The sequence below is a fragment of the Myiozetetes cayanensis genome, unplaced genomic scaffold, assembly GCF_022539395.1.
Source record: "Myiozetetes cayanensis isolate MyiCay16 unplaced genomic scaffold, myiCay2020 scf3, whole genome shotgun sequence".
In the NCBI taxonomy this organism is placed as follows: Eukaryota; Metazoa; Chordata; class Aves; order Passeriformes; family Tyrannidae; genus Myiozetetes; species Myiozetetes cayanensis.
In genome coordinates this window covers 45,429,597-45,449,466 of record NW_026087521.1, presented here as the reverse complement: position 1 = coordinate 45,449,466, position 19,870 = coordinate 45,429,597, and the positions used below count along the sequence as shown (strand labels likewise).

At 39.2% G+C, this 19,870-nt stretch overlaps 1 protein-coding gene across 1 annotated transcript in view; it reads left to right on the top strand.

Annotated features, from left to right (window-relative positions):
• FGD6 (FYVE, RhoGEF and PH domain containing 6) overlaps positions 1-19,870 on the top strand; it is a 71,095-nt gene that overhangs the window by 7,179 nt on the left and 44,046 nt on the right. The window contains exon 2 of the mRNA XM_050324648.1: positions 2,294-4,745. Within this exon, the coding sequence (XP_050180605.1) occupies positions 2,294-4,745 (2,452 nt within the window). The remainder of the gene's footprint in view (positions 1-2,293; positions 4,746-19,870) is intronic.

Genomic DNA, 19,870 nt, shown 5'->3' with positions numbered 1-19,870 from the left:
TTATATTCAGGTAATGGTGTCATGTCATAATTTTTGAGTGTCCTCCATAATAAATAGTAGTTGAGAGCCCTGCAGAGGGATCTAGTGTGGTTGCTCTCCAACCACAGTCCCACTATAGAGTGAAACGTACAAGATTTATGGACCTCAATTTGCAGAGTGGAACAAATAATCCACAGGATATCACTTACCTAGCCAGTGTTTAATCTCCTGAGTCTTCAATCTGTTTCTCTCACATCAGGAAGGGTTGCAAAGCAAGCTGTCCCTCTCCTGTGTTCAGGGAGCTTTAATAGCTTAATAAATATTACTGAACGTGGCCCAGGTCTACTGCTGTGTTCTGTGACAAACTGGGCATCTCTTCCTTATTTTTTACTGCCATCACTTCATTCTCCAACTGAATAGGCAGTTGCCTTGTCTGAAAGTGAGTGTACAGTTCTCTTCTGCTGTTTGAGATCAGTGGTTACCCGTCCAAAGGGTTAATTTATTTATTTTTTTCCCTAGCAAATTGTTGACTCTTCTCTCTGTGGGAAACCTGTCTTTAGATGGGAAGCAGAAGGTAGTATAGCCTTGGCAGTAGCTGGTAGTTGGGTCGCTATTGTCAGTGGACAGAGGGGGCTGTACCTTTGAAAGGAAATTCTGGGCTCCCTCTTGCAAAATCTCTCAAACGTTTTCTCTACCATCAGGTTTACCTTTTTGCTAATATAATGGCATCAAGGACAGATGTTCCAAGTGTAAGCAAAGTCAGTCTGGATACCATTTAATGATTAATGTTCTAGAAAAACATGGGTTTCCTGTTTCTATAGTAGAGACATTGTTTCTGGCTGTCTGCTAAGAGCAGTGGTTTGCTGTTTGGGAAATACTTGCAACTGAGGGCATCTGCCTTTTTTGGTTGTTTGTTTGTTTTGGTTTTTTTTTAAATCATCTAGATTGCTTAAAACAAAAAACACCACAAAACAAACTGCAATCAGAAAAAGACCCAGCCTGAAACTTTGAAGCTTGATTCTCACATTTCTAGGCTAGAGATTAGGATACAGTTGCACATCTGTAATAATAATAATAATGGTGATAAAACACAACCAAACACCAAACCCACAGTTGAAAGGGAGTAATAAATCAATGGCTTACCCTATCTCTTGGCATGTGAAACATTAACTAGTGTGTTTTCTTGAGGGTTTTATTTAACATATGTATCACTTCCTGAAAGTATACCAAAATATTATTCAAAACAAAGGTAATAAGCACAGAGGTAATACATAAACAGCATGAGAAACTTGTTTACCTTATAAATCAATTTGCATAGATAAAAAATCATTGAAAGCACTTAAAAAATGAAATTATTCTAGTGTATGGAAATCAGTTGGTTATAAATAATCTCCTGCAGTATTAAAATGTTTCAGACATACCTTAAAAAAAGGCAACCACAAAACAAACAAAAAAAAAATCCCCAAACCACTCAAAACAAACAAGAGGATTAAACCTCCACAATCTACAAGTTCCTCATGAGCTCCTTTTCCTGCTGTACGCTCTTCTCAGGGTTTGTCATCTTGTGCTGTCAAGTGGGTGATAAGTCCTAGCAGTGGTGACTGCTTCTAGGTCAGACAGTAACATATTGGGAAGAGTAGTTTCATAAGTGGCACAGAAATAGTGTTTTACAATAGAAAAGTACTGACTTGCTACAGATTACTGCATTAACTTCACACCACAGACCCATTTCACTGAACGGCTGGTTCAGTGCCAGTTTTGCAACTGGTACAGTAATCCATCTCAATATTATTTGAAGAGAAGAGGAAGGGAAAGAGGAATTTTAGGTTACACATTTCCAAACATAGTGGGGGAAGGGGCAGAACTGCCTTGGTAGTTAGCCTAGCTGTCCCATTATCTTCATGGCTTATTATACATGTGGCCCTTAATATACTTACACCATTTAAAAATGGTATTATAATAGTTCGAACTGCAAAACCAGGCTAATCTGCTCTGTTTTTATTAACATCGTACTTTAGCATCTGAGTGAGGACATACATGTAATATTAATTTAAAATATTTGTTAACAAAAAGTTACCTTTGAAGACTTTTCCTACCACTCTTTGTTGTGCCTATTCAAACAAAGAAAGGCAACTAGTAAAAAAGCGGTGTTAGGTGAGGGAGGCATGCTTTTAGGAGAAAAATGTATTCATACACACACTGAGGTCTTGTAGGTCACAAGTTAATATCACAAAACTTCCAATAATAGTGCAGTGCAGGTGAAGTTGTTCTGTGGGCAATGGTGACTAAAGTCTTTGTTTTCCATTTTTCCTAGAAATTAAGAAGCCACCAGTGGCCCCCAAACCAAAATTTGTGGTAGGACACAAGGCAACACCTCCACCTGTTGCACCGAAGCCTGATGTTGTACTTTCTGGTGTGATACAAGCAGCAAGGAAAACCAAGCCAACAATTGCGCCAAAACCAAAGGTTCTCAAGAGCTCATCCATTCCAGAAGTTAAACCTCCATCGTCTACGCGAAAAAGCACAAAAAGCTTTGAGGAGCACAGGGAAGATTCTTCTCAAACACTAGACCACTTGAACTATAAAAATGAGACCTCGGAAGGGAGCACTGGCAACACAACATATATTCTACCTGTGTCGTCTTGCAAATTTGAATGCCTTCATAAACTTGGAAGTGGAGAGAAAACCTGTAAAACTCAGATCATTCTTGAGCACTTTGAAAACTTAGAGAACATCAAAGCTGTTGAAAAAAACACACCGTCTCTGGGCGATAGCCACAATGAAAAACTGGGAAATAGAAGTCAGGTGGTTTTGAAAGCCAGCATTTCGGAAGAGAAACTTAAGGATGTCCTAACTCATGGTGTATTTCCTAACAGCAGTCCTGTGAGGCATAGGCACGCAGACAAACTTGACAAAGGGGATGGTAGCAGTTCCAAGAACGTTGTTAAAATAGAGTTTATGGAACTTGTACAGTCTTCGTCATCTTCTGAGGTAGCTAAAGGGAAGCAACAAAATGCTGATGGTAAGATCATTGCTGATGAGTTTCAGATGTCTGAAATTTGTCCTAGTGTGACTGAAAATAACCACAATTGTTATTGCCCATTGGACCAGGAAATGTTAGAAAAGGAAAATTTAAGTAGCAATAGTATGTTTTCAGGTGAAGTGGAGATGAAAGCAGGTGCTAATAAAGCTTCCCCTGAAACATCTTCAGTCTTGAGCTCAAAAGTGCTTCCTATCCCTAAGCCAAGAAAGCCACGTTCTGCATGTTTGGTCCGTCAGGATGGCATAGACACCACAGGAGAAGGAACAAAGGAACCATCTAATTCAGAGAAAGATTCCTATGGGCTTATGGACCAAAGCTTTAAAAACCCAGCAAAAATTAATGTCCTTGGACAAAGTGTTTGTTATAACAATAATATGGAAGTGCTTCATCCTGAAAAATGTGAGATAACTCAAAGCAATGCAGACAAAATGCATCATGTGAAGGAATCTGCTGTGGAAGATTCAGCTTCACAAAATATTTTGCCTCAGTTATTACACAAAAGTTCTGATTTGGTGGGAGTTGCTGAATGCTCCTTAGATACAGACCATAAATTAGTTAACTCCATGGACAAGGTAACAGGTGACAGCACTGGTGCTATGGACAAAATGCCAGGTGCTATAGACAAAAGGACTAACTTTGTCAGGTGTGATACTTTGTCCATGAGTTTGCCAAAGCAGATCAAACTGACTTGCAGTCAGCACTCATCTGCTTCCAATAGCCTCCATGTTTCCCCACAAAACTTGGAAAATAAAGAAGTTAAAATAAAGGATGAGAATTCTCCAAAAGTTGTTCCTAAGAAACCACAGAGGCACAGCCTTCCAGCTGCTGGCCTTCTGAAAAAAGCTGCCTCAGCAGAGCTTGTGGACAAAAGTTCCTACACTTCCAATGAGAACAAATCAAACAGTGCTCTGGAAGGATCTCACTTCACACATCCACAAGCCAAGGAGCAAGGTGCACTGTCATCCTGTGATATACCCAAACGTTCTGAGAAACCTGTCTGGAAGTTACCTCATCCTATTCTTCCATTTCCAGGGAATGCTGAATCTTTAAAAACTGCTAACATTGCTAACAGCTTCAACCACTTCACTGTTGTGACAAAGCCTAGGGCCAAGTCTCTCTCTGCTGTGGACATGGACAGGACAGACAAGCCCTGCAAAGATCATCAGAAGAAAAGTAGCTTGAAAAAGTTCCTGAACATGAAACTGTCAGTTTGCTTAATGAAAAGTGACTTCCAAAAATTTTTGTCCAAAGGCAGCCAGTCAGTGGATAGTGCGATTGCCAACCTTTCCACCGGGGATGGTTATGGAAGTGGTAACAACAGGAATACAGCATCTGTAGGCAGTGAAAGGAAAGCTAAATCTGCCAAGGCGCATTCTGTAGAAATAAGTAGTCCGGCGCTGCAGAAGAAGAGGCAGAGAAACAGGAGTCAGCCTGAGATGCGCAATAATCAAAGGCTGGAGTCTTTAGATAGGCATGAACTTTTGGGAGAGAATGTGGCACAAATGCGTTTGAATTCTGTAACCAGCACTTGTACTCCGGAGTATGAGAACGTGCGTCACTATGAGGAAATACCTGAGTATGAGAACTTGCCTTTTGCTATGGGTTCTAGGAGGAACCTCTGTTTTGAATGGCAGAACTCCAGCAGTGTGGAAGACCAGAGCACTGGCTTCTATGAGGCCGAGGAACCTAGAGAAACTACAAACAGGCGTTGGAGACTTGACAGGTAAAACAAAAAAGGAAAGGGTAATTAAACAGCTCCATTGGAACTCTGTTGGTTGTAAATATGTTTAAATGATGATTTGGGAGGCTGTACCGCTTACATTAAATATCAACAGGACCGTTGTTGCTGTATATCTTTCTGTATACTTTTGTTGTTCTGAAAACTGCTTGCACTTGGCAAAGAGTCAAGAGGAAAAGTAAGCTAATTATTCCTCATATGTTCCTCAAAATTTGGGAAACTTATTTATGTGCTTTTTCAGATTTAATTAAAGCAAATCAGATACAGTCATGTATTTATATCCAAGAATACTTCAATGGGGAGGAATGAACCTTACTGGTCTCAGGATGAACTGAAATAAGCGCCCTTGGAGTGCATAGTTGCTAGGTTTATAGGGAGAACGAATATATTTTTAGATCAGTTGATAGAGCTGGGAAAAGCAGACAAGCTTTTGGGTATGTAAATTCTTCATCAGGTCTTGAAAGCATTTTTGGGTGTAACAGAAGCTACTGCCTCTTCCTGAATATAGTGAGCCTTCTGTATCTGTCTGCTCCCAGCAAAGGTGGTAGTGAAGCACGATTTCTGTGTGACTCACATAGGATGTTAGTGTGGTGGGGTTTGGTTACTCTGCGGGTTGCTGCTGTGCTTCTTTGTCTCAGGAGGTGGTAGAGACAGATAATACCAACAGATTTAAAAAGGGATTGGGAAAATTCATAAATATGAGGAAACGCCCTCCTGTTACACCCGGGAAGGTTTAGAGAGATGTGAGGAAAAATTCCTTCACTGAAAGAATGGTCAGGCATTTGAACAGGATGCTGAGGAAAGTGGTGAAATCACTGTCTCTGGAAGTGTTCAAGAAATGTCTGGATGTGGCATTCAGAGACATGATTTAGTGGTGAACATGGCAGTGCTGGGTTAATGGTTGGACTCAATGATCTTTGAGGTCTTTTCCAGCCTTAAAGACTGTGTGATTCTATGTCTGAAATGGGTGCTAAATGGAATAGGGAGGAACAGATCTTTTAATATTGGTATTCCTGTGACTGTAGATTTTGAGAAGAGGAATGGGCCACAGAGAGTGGCCGAGCTTGTATGTTCTCCCTAAGTAGCATCACTTAGTGCGTCCCATCGGTGTGATAACAGATGATAAATGTTGTTTTGACTCAATATGGTATCATCCAATTTTTTAACTTCAGCTTATCAGTTTGTCTTCGAGATCCTAAAAACTTGTCTGAAAGCAGCAATAAGGACTTGAATGAAATATGTGGCCCGTATATTTCCAAGTCCCCAGTAAACTTCTTTACACTGTGCATGACAGGAATAAATGAACTGGCTTAAGATAGTCACACTTAATTTCATTTTGTCACTGACAGTTACTAAGCTTTGTTTCATTTTGGATGTGTATGTAGCAAACGCATGCCCCAAAGAATCTGGGGCCTGGTCATTCTTTAGGGGAGCATGTTCTCTTTTATGGGAAGAGACAAATATGTTAGGAGCATCCCATGTTAATAATTGGTTTTAGATTTAATATTATCAACATGGGACTGTTTGATGGAAAGCATGAAGCCTTATAATGGAAAGTAGGATTTCAGGTTATGGGCTCCCCATTGGTATATTTATTCATGTGGTTGTTGAGTATTTTTCTTGTTCACAGCAGGGTGTTTCTTGGTTTTGTCCTTGGTATACTTTAAATTCCTGACTGAATGTATGCTTTTTGTTTAAATCCAATATTTGGATATCTTTCAGGGATTTTGATCATGCTGTCTTGGAATTCACTTGATTTGGTGTACCTAGGAAGGATGAGACCAAATTTAAATAAGGACTTATGTTATGTGTTTATGTGATCTATTTTGCTTTGTGTTATGTGGTTCTGAATCCAGGTGAGAATAACTCTTTGCTTTAGGAAAAGGATAGTTTTGCTGTACGAAGCATGGTAGATGTGAGATTGCAGTTGCTCCTTTAGTGAAATTTCATAAGTTTTCTCATCTGGCTGAGTGTGTGAGATTTATAATTATTCCCTCTCCACAAAAACCTTCCTCAGTACCAATGGTGATATGAGGATTTAAGCACTCTCCTTGGCACATCTGAACCTGCTGCTCCATAAACTGGATATTCTTGGGATAACTGGGTTTCTGTTATGTTTTTCTGTAAAAAGCACACATGGAAAACCATAACCAGAGCCATTTAGGTGTTTATTTTAAACTACATAGTTGGAAACTACCTTAGGAAAAATTAATGTATGCAGTTACTTCAGTAGAACTTGGGGAAGAAAGAAATCCTTAGGAAAAACAGGGGACACAAGGATACAGAGGTCTCCAGACCCGAATCAGCTGCTACTGGAAGAGCAGGGACTAGTATTCATTTTGGCTCTACCCTGGGGTGGGGGTGTAAGGGTCCTCGCCCAAACACGGCCAGGCAAGCATCTTCTCCAGTTTTCCCATCCACTGTTATCTCAAATCCTTTGAAGCTTCTTTATCAATGTTGTCTTACCCTTTCTGCATAGTTCTGTAAGAGCCTTTTATCATTTCCTGGGCCAGGTAAATGTTAGAGAAACAGTGCTGCTGTTGTTATTGAAATAATTGCTGCTCGCGTTTTCCCCAGCCTGTCAGAACACGCACTTAGCTCTTTTTCATAGATCATGGCACATAAAATTCCTGTAATGCACCGCTAATGGGGATCTCAAAGCAAATTATGTTATGATTAAAGTCAATGCACAAATGAGATTGTTCTTCTGAGAAATTCAGACCAATTGCCTGCGCTTCTAACCATAATAGCAGATATTCAAGATGTTAAGTCTGAATGTCAGGCTTGCCATTACCAGAAGAGTTCAATGGTGTCTTTACCTCATGTTACATTTCTTGCTGGAGGAAGAAATAAAATTTTCATAATGTACCCAGTGTTTTTGTGGTTACTAAGAAATTTCCTCATGATCCCATTCTCGTGAAACCAGTATGCTTTAATGGAGAATGGTGATGGCTTCTGACACTCTTACCTGAACTTCATATGTCTTATTTAATTCAGATATGTTTTGTTTGCTTGGGCCTTCCCACAGGGGTTTAAATGCAAATGGCAGGCCTGGGTAGCTAATGGTAGGTATCAGTTTTTACTTACCACTTGATTTCTCAGTTATTTGATGTCAGCCTCCTTTCTACTGGAGGTGGGCTTGGCTTTGAAAGGAAGAGAGCCCAGGGTCCTGATATGGTGTGTGAACCACTGAGGTGGGACAGGCACTGCTGGCAGGAGACACGTGGGTTTGGTTTGTGTTAAGTAGTTCAGGGGAATATTCTCAAAGTAATGACAGTACCTTGGGAGCGGATAATCTGTTTTGTTTCCATTGTAGAAAAAGGAAGTATTTTGAAATGTTTTTTAAAGATTGTTTATTTTGTCCTATCCTACCTGTTTGACTGAAAATTTAAAATGGAAAACTCATGTGAATGTGTTACTATGAGGACTCTATAAACAATGTGAGTGAAGACTAAATGCTATGGGACAGAAAAAGTACTGTTAAATGTAAAAGAAGTTTTAGATATCGCTATCCAGTCACAGACAACAACAGGGAAGGCAGCTCTTTGGGTTTGGTGTGTTTTGTGTTTTTGGTTTGGTTTTGCTTTGTGTTTTGATTTTGTGGGTTTTTGTTTTGTTTTGTTTTTTTAGAAAAGAATATGTCAGGCCTGAAAAGTGAGGTGAAAAGTCAGTGATGCTGGTAGCCCTACAATTCATTTTAGTGTTGTCAGAGACCAGTAGTTGTAATGGTTCTGCTTTGAAGTAACACCATTCTTTTAAAACTTCCTAATGAAAGAAAAATATTTATGTGTTGGTTATTCTATTTTTAGAGAAATGTTTTATTGAAGAGGACAGCAAAATACTCCTTACAAACTAAAAGTAACATTTAATGTACATTTGTCCAACAATCTAAAGATGCAAAGGAACAATGAACGTGCCTTGGAACATCTGTCATGCTGCAGAAAACAGAAACTTAAACTTTTTTGGATCTTGTGGCCTTCCTTTTGGTATTTGTTACATTGTTCTAAGCAAGAGAATTGTATTTCAGGTTGAGTGAGTCTGCTCCTTCACCCTTTCTGGGAATAGCATACTGTATTTACTGGCTACTCTTGCCAGTGCTCCTTCAAGATGTTGCAAATGTTGTTAATTGGTTTTGACAAAATTTATAGCTGTGTCATTGAGTTTCTGGCTAGAATTTTTCTTTGGAAAGGGTGAGGGAGGAGTACCATGTAACAACAATCCTTTAAAATCTTAATGGTGGTATAATGGAATATTGCTTCTTATTTTCCCCATACCTGGTAATTCAGAATAATCCGTTGGTTTTCCGGAAATGAGCATCTCAGTGCAAAATGTAAGTCAAGTTTTCCGTACTAAATTCTGCTTTGGTGACTGAGTCCCCAGAGATCAATTAAGTGTTCATGAAAGCCTTGCTGGAATATTGCATTTCATATTGAAAGCTGTGTGGTTAAGCACTTTGCTTTGATACATATTCCTCTTTGATGTACTGAACTTTGTTAGGGTTGAGACATGCTTCTGATGGGCAGTATTGCACCAGATAAATGTGGTGTTATTTAGGGATTGGCTGTGTTTAGGAAGGGTGGTTTTTTTTGCAATTGCAAAATTTCCATTCAGAAACACTAAATTAATAAGATACTTCATGGTCTAAATAGCATTTAGAAAGAATGTTCAAACACTTATGCTGAGATCTGAATGCACAAAATACATTTTAGATATTGGAGGTGTTATACATTAAAACCCACTTTGTACTGAATTTTGTTGAAGAAGATAATTTCCTGATAAGCAGAGGCCAAGTATGTAGATTTTTTTTTTTCATCTGTTTCCTAAAGATTATAATGGGTTGGTTTCTGATCTGAGGAAGGTAGGTTACTTCTCCTGCAGTCTTGTCCTGTTTTCAACATCCCCTGTACTTCTAGCTGGCTTCTGCCACTCTTACTTGTACATAAAAATTCTTTCTTTGCAATTGTCCACCAGGTTTTAATGGAATAGCTTTGATAATAGGCCGTTTAGGTTTCCTATCAGCCTTCATTATCTTTGGTCATGTGTTATCACTGGCTTTCTTTTTGTGTTCTGCTTCCCTGAGCCTGCTTTTTTCTTCTCCCCTCCCTACCTCCCTTCCTCACGTAGGTTGTGCAGCTGGCAGGCTTCTGCCAGCTCGGAGGGCTTGTCAGTAACCAGTGAGTCAGATGGCTCAGATCTCTGCTTCCCGTCCCCGCCGCCAGGCTGAATGCAGAGCCTCTCTGGCAGTCCCGGCTCTGACGCTTGGGAGCTGGGAACGGACAAAGGAATTCCTGGCTATTGGACATAAGGAATAAGCCATTTTGCTGACTTCTCATGTTTTGCTTTTACAGACTATTAGGAAACAACTTGTGTAACTGTTAGGTGTGTCTAATTAGAGTCCAAATCAGTGAGACATGGGGATGTTGGTGAGAAGTGGTACTAGTACAGTTACTTAGGAATATCCATGTTTGACATAAGGACCTTAGGAAGGAATTTGGTGCATGCAGGTGCTGCGAACATTGTGTCTAGAATTACTCTATTATGCAGTGTCAAGTTAATTATTTTATACCACTAGGGTAGCATGTAGAAACTACATGAAAGACTTGCAGCGAATTTTTTGCTCTGGAAAGCATATGAGCTGTTTGGGGGTTTCTTTTCTTCCCTTCCAAGAAAATTTACGTGAATCAGTGTCTCTGTGGTCTGCTTTTCTATTAAGACAAGTTTTCCTTAGTGTTGGCTTTTGGTTGTATAGCTTTACAGTTTAGTCTGTTATACAACCTGAAATAAAATGCATATACTATAAGAAGAATATATGCCTCTGGAATAATATTCAAATCTTCTAAAGTAAGCTGGTAGAACTATGCTGACAGAGTTCCCCCCCTTTTTAAATTTTCTTATAAAAATCAGAATAGATAGGAACTTTCTTGCTTTAATAGAATCTTCACACATTCTCATGCAAATATGTTTTCTGAGATGTGGTGTTTCAATCTGTTTTGACAGTGGGAGAGATTCTGAGGTCTGATCCTCTCCATCTTTAATGAGGGAGAGAAAGGAGTTGGAGAACTGCATTTTTCCAGTATTGTTATTCTAGTGTGCAGTCCAGTCATGAAAAGATTTGAAAAGTCTTATGAAATGAAAATAGTTGTGAAGATCTCCAAGACTGTCATGAAAGAGAATTTTTGTCACTGGTGTTTGTTTCATCTCTCTTTTCAACGGCTCCCTGTTGATTTTGGTTAAAAGAAAGAGGTGGGTGAAGCAGGCTGATACAGCCAGAGCACATATGGAAACTTCTGCCAGAGTTGAAGGTGCGATAATGAAAGTCTTGTAATTTATCAGGTGATGTTACAAGTGCTACATAAAAATAGATGTGATTTAAGTTCTTGACATTTTCTTTTTACTGCATGTAGTTAGGGCTGGGTGTGCTTGTGTGTATGAGAGGGAGTACGATGGCGGTGGCAGTGATGAGGCGGGCACTGCTGGCGTGTGCTGCCCGGCTGCTGGGTGAATCCCTCTCGGTCTCTGAAAGGTTTGGTGGCTACTTTGGTCACAGTCTTATGCAGTCTAGACAATTACATCCCATTAACCTTGAAGCACATGCAGTCCATATGCATTAAAAGAGCCATTTTGAGGGTAAACTGTGCTGTCCTGTGTTTCCTGTGTTTCCTACTGAAGAAATGCTCACCGCGGATGGCAAAAGTGTCCTAACTCTGTTGTTCCCATCGTTCCCCCTGGTACAATACAAGGATGTCCTCATCCTTCCTGCCAGTGACGTTTCCTCAGCTCAGGCCCTTGCCTTCAGCTGGAGAGTGACTTAGTGTGACATGGTGGAGCCTGAAGTAAGGAAAGCAGCACATCAAGCCGCTGTGTCCTTTAGCCTGCTTCCGAACCCCCTGCGTGGGGGTAACAGGAACCCTGTGTCACGCTCTTTCATAAACTAACCTCCAACTCTTTATCATTTTCTTTCCTCTTTTATTCCATGTTTGTGTTTTTCCTAATTTTGGCATTCTTCATCTGTATTTCCTTTCCCGTAAGATGGGGAAGCTAAGTTAACGCTGCATATTTGCCACTGATGTTGGCCTTTCTCCCCCGCCTCCAACACGTGCACTCTGTCTCTGTTTGCCAACCGTGGTATAAATTAACAAAATGTAACTCCAGAGGGTACCTGAGATGTAGAATGGAGAGTCAAATGTGACATGAGAATTGATGAACGACCCATTTACATGTTCCACAGCAGCCTTTTCCTGTGGGCTATTTTGAGCCTTTGCTCAGGAAATGTGTTTGTGAAGCTTTGTGGTGTGGTGATACTCCATCCAACTGCATTCTAATGTAATGGTAGATGTGAAAAAGATTTTTGAGTGGCACAAAATAAATGTTGAAAGTAAGCAATCAAAATATTAACTTTGCTTTTTATATAGTAATATGCCACATTTACCCAACATTTATATGTTTGATCCAGTTAAAGACAAGTTAACAAATAGATGTACAAAAACGTGCAGCTATGTTGTTTCAGTGCACTAGACAGAATCTAGGTTAAGCAATGCTGATTTTATACTAGATGATATAATCCAGTAAGTTTCTTTTAGAAATATTAAGTTTATACAGGTTTTAATTTTTCTTTAAAATATCTTCATGCTCATGAAAAACTGCTGCTCGAGTAGAAATGGACTAAAAAAATCTTTAAGATGCATGTGAATAAATAAAAGGAGTTTTTACTAAACCTGCCATTTTGATAGCTACTACCTGAGCCTTGTGGCTCAGTGATTTCAACTGTGCAGAGTTCTTTTTCTAATGAGTGCAAGAAGTTAGAGGAAAAGAGAGCACAAGTCCAATCTTAGCAGCTCAGTTATTCTTTACACTTAGCCTGTGTTGGTCTGAACCAAACTATTTCATCTTCTGTTTTCTGACATGCTACTCAGGAAGCTGCATCAGCTCCTCTCCATGCAGATAGCTGCGTGCATTAACTCTGATATTAGTGAACAGAATTATTTATGCATTGGAATGTCATGGTAGCCCTGGCAAAGTCAATTTTGTTTGAACTGGATGTTCATAGGGAGCTTTGTTCTTACTTGGTCTAAATTTTCTCTTTCCTATTTGAAATGTTTGATTTGAGATTTTATCACATTTTATTTGTAGTTTTCCAGAAATCTATTTAGGGTGTGCTGGAGTTGTGTTGTGGTTTTTCTTTTTTGTGTGACTGGAAAGTAAAGCGTTCTTTTTCTTCTGATTCTGCTGTCCTTCCCCGTTAGGGACTGTTGTGTGAGCTGAGAGAAGTTAGAACAGCAGGTCTTAATTGTAAATGGGTGCCATATTTTGCTGGTCCTGTTTTATATTGGTTTTGCCAGGAGTTCTTTCCAAAGGTGTTGGTCCATGAGCATTGCAGCTCTCCCTATGAAACAAGAATTAATGATAAGGGAAAGCAAAATGGTGTGAATTCTGCTGTACATTTCTGTAAGAAGATAATCTGAGAGCTGCTTGCAGCTTTTTTTAAACCATGTTTTCTAAAATTGTGCTGTGAACTATGCTCTTGAATAAATTCTTTTTACCTATTCTGTGAGACAGATGATTCCTCACAGTTTTTGATGGTGCCAGGAAGAACCAATGCAGGGACTGTGTCCCCTGTACAAGCCTCCAGGCAAGGGTTAAATCTCTGGGTTTTTCCCCAGTATTTCACTTTCCAGTACCACTGTTCAAGACTGTCCCTCTTGGGTTATATATTCTGTTACACTGACATCACCTGCTTTTGTCACTTCTGTTGGGATACATAAGAGAAGGTCTAGGCTGCAGTTCATTCTCATTTATTGCTTAATGGTCCAGTATACCTGAAGGAGAAATGAAAAGCAGGGTGACATGAAAAGGACAACGAGGGAGATAATTTTTTAGCTCTAGTGGTAGACAGTCACTGCTGTTCAGAGAATCTGAAGTTCAAATGATAGGTGAATATATGATGGGTTACACTGCAGGTGCGTCTGGAGTGTTATGAATTCATCTTTATGCTTTCCAGACTGGTTTGTGAAAGGAAGTGTGCTGATGTTGGCTTCTTCAGGATGGTTGTGGAGCTGAGGTATTGCAGCAAAATGTAACTCATGCAAAAAGTACAAGAATGGATGCCTTTATTAATCTTGCTGATCACTAATCTTGTTATATATTTTCTTAAAAGTTTCATAGGAGCTCACTAGTGATCTTGGGTAGTATTCATTATTATTTGCAATCTGAGTGTCTGTCTGCTTGTCACGATGGCAGCTGTGACATGCTGTTTGGGAACTGAGCTGTCCCGCTGTGGGCACCAGTTTTCTTGGAGGTGCTTAAACTGAGATTCTTTCTCTCTCTTTTTTTTTTAATGTGGCTTTGCTATGGTGAGTGTGGAAACATCCAAAGCATGCATGTGTGTTTATGTTGAACTTTCCAAGGAACTAAGGAATTGTCAACAAACGGTCTCATTGAAGACGGCTCCTGTGATCATGGGAGGCTGCCTGTGGTGAGAGACATCCTTGGGTGCCTCTGGAGCTTTGTGTTTGCAAATCACAGCTATATAAGGAGATAATCTGAGAACTGTTTGCACCTTTTTTAAACTGTGCCTTTTCAAATTGTGCCATTACAGTATGTATATGACTTCATTGATCATAGTGTGCCCGAAGTAGGGTGACTGACAGAATGGATTACTTAATCAATTTTGTACCTTTTTTTTAAGTGTGAAGCATGTATAACAAATGCCTTGCTTTTTGGCATCGAATGTGAGTCAGACTTTTTTTCATCTTCTTCTTGAGGAAAGAAATAAGTGCTGTCTTGGCCTGAGGATAACAAATGCTAAACTTAATGCTGCTGGCGGCAAATGCTGGGATAACTTGGTTCCAGCAAGTCAGGTGTTGCAGTTTTCAACATGCTCAGCCAAGTATAGAAGGAGCTGCCAGTGGCATGATCTAACAGGCTAAATGTGGTGGCAGCTCTCAGCAGTGTTTGTGATATCCTCCTTGCCCAGAAATCCCAGGTGTGAGCAGTGAGCAGCAGAGGTAAAGCCTGGAACAAAGAGGGTAGTTCTTGGTGTTTCTCTCTGCAGGAGCAAACTCCTGGCATTCCCACCTGTTCTCTCTCAATAGCTAGCCCGTTGCCTGTGAGGCAGCAGACAGCTTTCAAAGTGCAAGCAGCGCTGAACCAAAATCCATTTCAAATAGGTTGTCTTGAGCATTTCTTTTGATAATGTATCACTGTCTTGAAGGATCCTGGCTTCCTATAAAAAAAACATAGATGCTAATGCATGCATACAGTAAGTATATTGTTTAAAATAATTTTGTTTCAATTCTTGAAGTCTTTAAATTGCAATTTGAATAAAAAAGAGCCTGGAGTGCACTAAATATTTTCAATTTGAGGTGCTCAGCTGTATGCTGGTTATTTCTGTTTTCCACCTGTGATGCTTGAGGGCTGTTTATGTTGGTAATTGAATCTTTTAAGTTCCCTAATCAGTCTGGAGACAATATAGCACAACAGTTAGAGGTGATGCAAATAATCATGGATTCATTGGTCTAGTTTGTTTGCCTCTTGCTGTGTGGTGCTTTTTATTTTAAAGACTGTTTTAGAGGTCTGTTTTATTCCTTGCCATGTCTCCTATGGAAGGATCACTTGCAGACAGAACTAATGAATCTCACAGGTGTGATCTGTTCAGGCAGTCTTAAAATATATGAATAAAAGGAAGATTAAAATCGTCATGTTCCTTAGCATCAGACCAATAAAAATTCCTGGCTTGTTGCCTTTTTTCTTATTAGTCATAATAATATGAAGAACTAACTGATTGCACATCTCAATATGAGAACTCACTGACTGAACAACTTACTGAGTTGTTACTGCAGAAGAACTAATGGCATAATGTTAATGCTATTGAGTAAAATCATATTTGAGAGGGCACCTTGCTATCTTGCTCTCTTGCTGTGAAAAAGCACCATTTTTGGCAGAGAGGTTGGAGCCCAAGCCGCTTGGCTGCAACAAGGCAACCAGTGTCCAGTGCTGGCAGCCAAGTCAGCACTGTGAGAGCTGCAGCAGTAACCCCCAGCCTTTCTCACACTATCCACAACATCTAGAGAAGAGGGATGTGATCTCAGCTTCAGCTTTTTTCATCTGTGCGTCTGTCATTAAACCAGAGAGGTGACTGATGCTGTAGGAATAACTCAGATAAGTAAACGCCCTGGTCTAGGCTGCATTTCGTCCTCATTTGCTACTTAATGGTCCAATATGCCTGAAGGAGAAATGAAAAGCAGGAGGACATCAAGAGGACAATGAGGGAGGGAACTTTTTAGCTCTAGTGGTAGACAGTCACTGCTGTTCAGAGAATCTGAAGTTCAAATGATAGGTGAATATATGATGGGTTACACTGCAGGTGCGTCTGGAGTGTTATGAATTCATCTTTATGCTTTCCAGATTGGTTTGTGAAAGGAAGTGTGCTGATGTTGGCTTCTTCAGGATGGTTGTGGAGCTGAGGTATTGCAGCAAAATGTAATTCATGCAAAAAGTACAAGAATGGATGCCTTTATTAATCTTGCTGATCACTAATCTTGTTATATATTTTCTTAAAAGTTCCGTAGGAGCTCACTAGTGATCTTGGTTGGTATTCCTTATTATCTTTGTGCTTTGCCAAGTATGCTTGCTTTCTAGAACTGGTTTTCTTTTTTTCCAAAAACCTGCAGTAATTAAATATTAGAGACATTGGACTGTCTTCAAAAAGAATTATTAAATAAAACTAACAGAAAGTTCACTAAACAAAATTAAGCAATTGTTAACCAAGTAATAATTTCACTTTTGCTTTGGGTTTCCAGGAGCGTCTCCTATTGTCTTGAGCACCCAAATCAGGAAATTGCTTCCTAAATTGTTTTGGGATATTAACTTGAATTTTATCTTTGCAGCCCTTCCTTGAAAGAGAGATTTTGAATTTAGATAGGACCAAACAGAAAAGATGCCACAGAACTTTTTTTTTTCTTAAAGTCTTTTATCCTTTCCCAGAAGTGTACAACTAGGGTTCATTGAGGGAATTAGTCAGTGGGACGTGCTGCCTTACCTACAGCTATGAAAAGTATGAAGTTCTATAAAAATATAACAGTGATAACAGTGTTATCAGCTCCTGCCTCCCCAGAGAGTCAGAGTGCTTTTAGATTTTGAAAAACCGGCAGCTGAATATGCCTTAATTACTGACACTGATTACAGGGACTGGTGATGTTAAAAACTGAAAATGGATATACATGAGTAGCCGTTGTTACCTCTTTGGGGGAAAGTGAGGTGCAAGCAGCTTGGAAGGATTGTGAAATGCTCTAATAATGCAAAAAGGATTTGAGATGAAATATTATAGTAAGCCAGGCTTTTTGGTTCTCTGATGATCTGGTGTGTATTTTTTAGTTCAGTAGGAACTCCAGTTTGTGTAATTTTGCCTGTATGTTGAAGGCTTTTTTTAAAGATAAACAAACAAACAAAACCACCCACAAAACCCCCACAATGAAATACTGGAGGAAGAGACAGAAGGATAAAGCAGGGTATAATGGATAATCCTTTTAAAGCAATAAAAGGATGAGAAATGAAGAGTTTAGCAGAGTGTTGGGTGCAAGGTTCTGTTCATTCAGCAATCCTACATATTTTTATTACTTACTGAAAGTAGAAAAAAGATCTAAAAATAATGACGATCACAAGGAAATGTGTGTAAAGCAGCAGCGTGGATGAATCTATTTTAACTAATACCTTGGAGCTGTGGAAACTTGCTTTTTACTAGTTATGATGATGCTAACAATTGAAGTAATTCCAATATACTATAAAATACTTAATGTTGAGGCATTCCATGGCAGAGAATCTTTCTGAATCATCTCAGTCAAGCTTAAAATACTATTCGCCTTCTAAAGGTATTACAAACTGAGACTGAAATGTTAATTGTGACTTCAGGCTATGGTGCCCTATGCAGGGTCTAAATCAACAGTGTCTGAAAGTGAAGCCTCAGGTGTATTTGAAGCTTCTATAATAATAGAAATAAGCTGGTCTAAACTAGTCTTTGTCATCTTTTGAAGACAACAAGTAGTTTTTACACTGGTTAGGATTTATTTTTCTGGCTGTAACAGCTTGATGACGTTTCTTAAGTTTTGACAGTTTATCTTACTGTGTCCCTTACTAGGACTGGCATGTTTTATTTCAATAATATTTTACTGTTGCAATGGGAAAATACAGTGCAATATATGTGCATAATTCCATAAACTGCTCATTCTGAGGCAAACTAATGATTCCTTCATTTTACATGTCAAATAAAAAAGCCCCACATCTATATTTAGATAACTTGCTCACGAGATATGGCAAGATATTCTTACTCAGTGTGCAGCACGGTGAGTTGGCAGGGGTGGTGTTTCACATGACTGATAATGCAGAAGTTTCTCTTGGTATTGCTGTGGATAGGACAAAGAATCGTGATGAAGAGGGAACAAGATAGAGATAGGTCACAGTATCCCCACAACTCCTATCAGAAGAGCCACTTAAAAATAAGCGTTACTGCATGGTCGTGGTATTTTGGAAAAGAGGAATTCATATGTGTTAGAAAATACTCTGTTTATTTAAAGATTTACTACTGTTTCCAGAGACATTTAAAGGCTACAAGGCATTTCACTGTATCCAGAGATAACTTTAAGAGAACTGTAGATACGCTTACGTTAAAAATGACTTCAGAGGTAAAAGTACAGAAAAGAGTAATCAGTAAATATAAAACTGCTTTCTGTTTCGCTAGAAAAGCCATGGCATTTACAAGGAAACGTTAAGGCAAAAGGTACGAGGAGAATCATGTGTTCCCCAGCATGTGGCTGATAAACGCAAGTCAACACAGTGACTTTGTCACCATTTTCTCTGAAGAAGAAACACAACTGCAGATACCACCAGAAGGGCATCTACCCATGGCTACAATATTGCCTCCTATCCCTGAACTGGCACCTTGTTTGATTCTGGAAAATGGCTGGGTGTGAACTGATTTATTAATCATCTGATCATCTAAGGTGGTTTTTTTTCTTTAAAAAGCAAAGAAAGAAGGAAAAATATTAAAAACAACCATCAAAAAAAGCCTCAACAAAATGTATCAGGTAGAAGAACCGGAGGGCTGTGAGCTTAGCACATATAGGATAAAGACTTACGGGGGTTACTAAAGATGCTTTAGTAGACCAGATACTGTGTGCAAGATTTTGTAGATCATTCTCTCAGCTCTCATAGTTTCCTTTCCATGAATAGTAGGTGCATCCGCAGCACAGAAGCCAGAAAAGATTCATAGGAAGAAAAGAAATGTATACAGTGACTGGCTCTCATTTGTGGACACTTACTAAACATCCTAAATCACCACTAGTTAATTATTAATATTTTTAAGTAGTTTTTTTTAGTAAACTTTCTATTAGATAAGCTGATTAATCTTACATTTAGAAAATGCTTCACACAACACAGGCCATCTAATTTTTTCTTCATCCTTCACTGGTGATGGGATTATGTTTGCACAAGTAGAATACAGCCTCAAATAGAAGTATTCTTGTTTCTGACTTCCAAAAGGGTGGGATTTTTCAAACTTTAAGTTCTGGCACAGCTGCCCTGAAAAGTTTAAATGGAAAATGACAGGAAAGTCTAGGAGTGGGCATCCAGTAGCATATGCTTAGGCAAAAGAACAGTGAAGTGGCAGTTAAAACAAATATTAAGAGTAGGGAAAGAGGCAAAAAAATGCATGTTAACAAAGTTAAAATTTAGTGAATAATGGACTAGAAAGTGAATTTCAGTGTGGTCAGGGATAAAGTACTTAATATATTTTGCAGTGGGGAAAAAAAATACCCCTGAACAGAGGTAGATTCAGTGACAGATGAGGATGAGTAGTTTAGTAAAGGAAGAAGTAGCAGTAGTTATTTCTGTTGCAGGTTTTGACTAAAGCTGGGGAATATATCTACCTGATGTCATGCTACAGATGTAATAAAGATGTTTATCATCTGTAAAATAAAATATGAGATGACATCTGCTGAAATAAACATTCTCAGGCCAACAGATGACTTGACTGTGAATTATATAGATTAGACAAGGAGTTTTCTGTATTGCTGAAGTTAATGAGTAACTGCAGAAGTCTTAGTTTCCTGCTGGTGTAG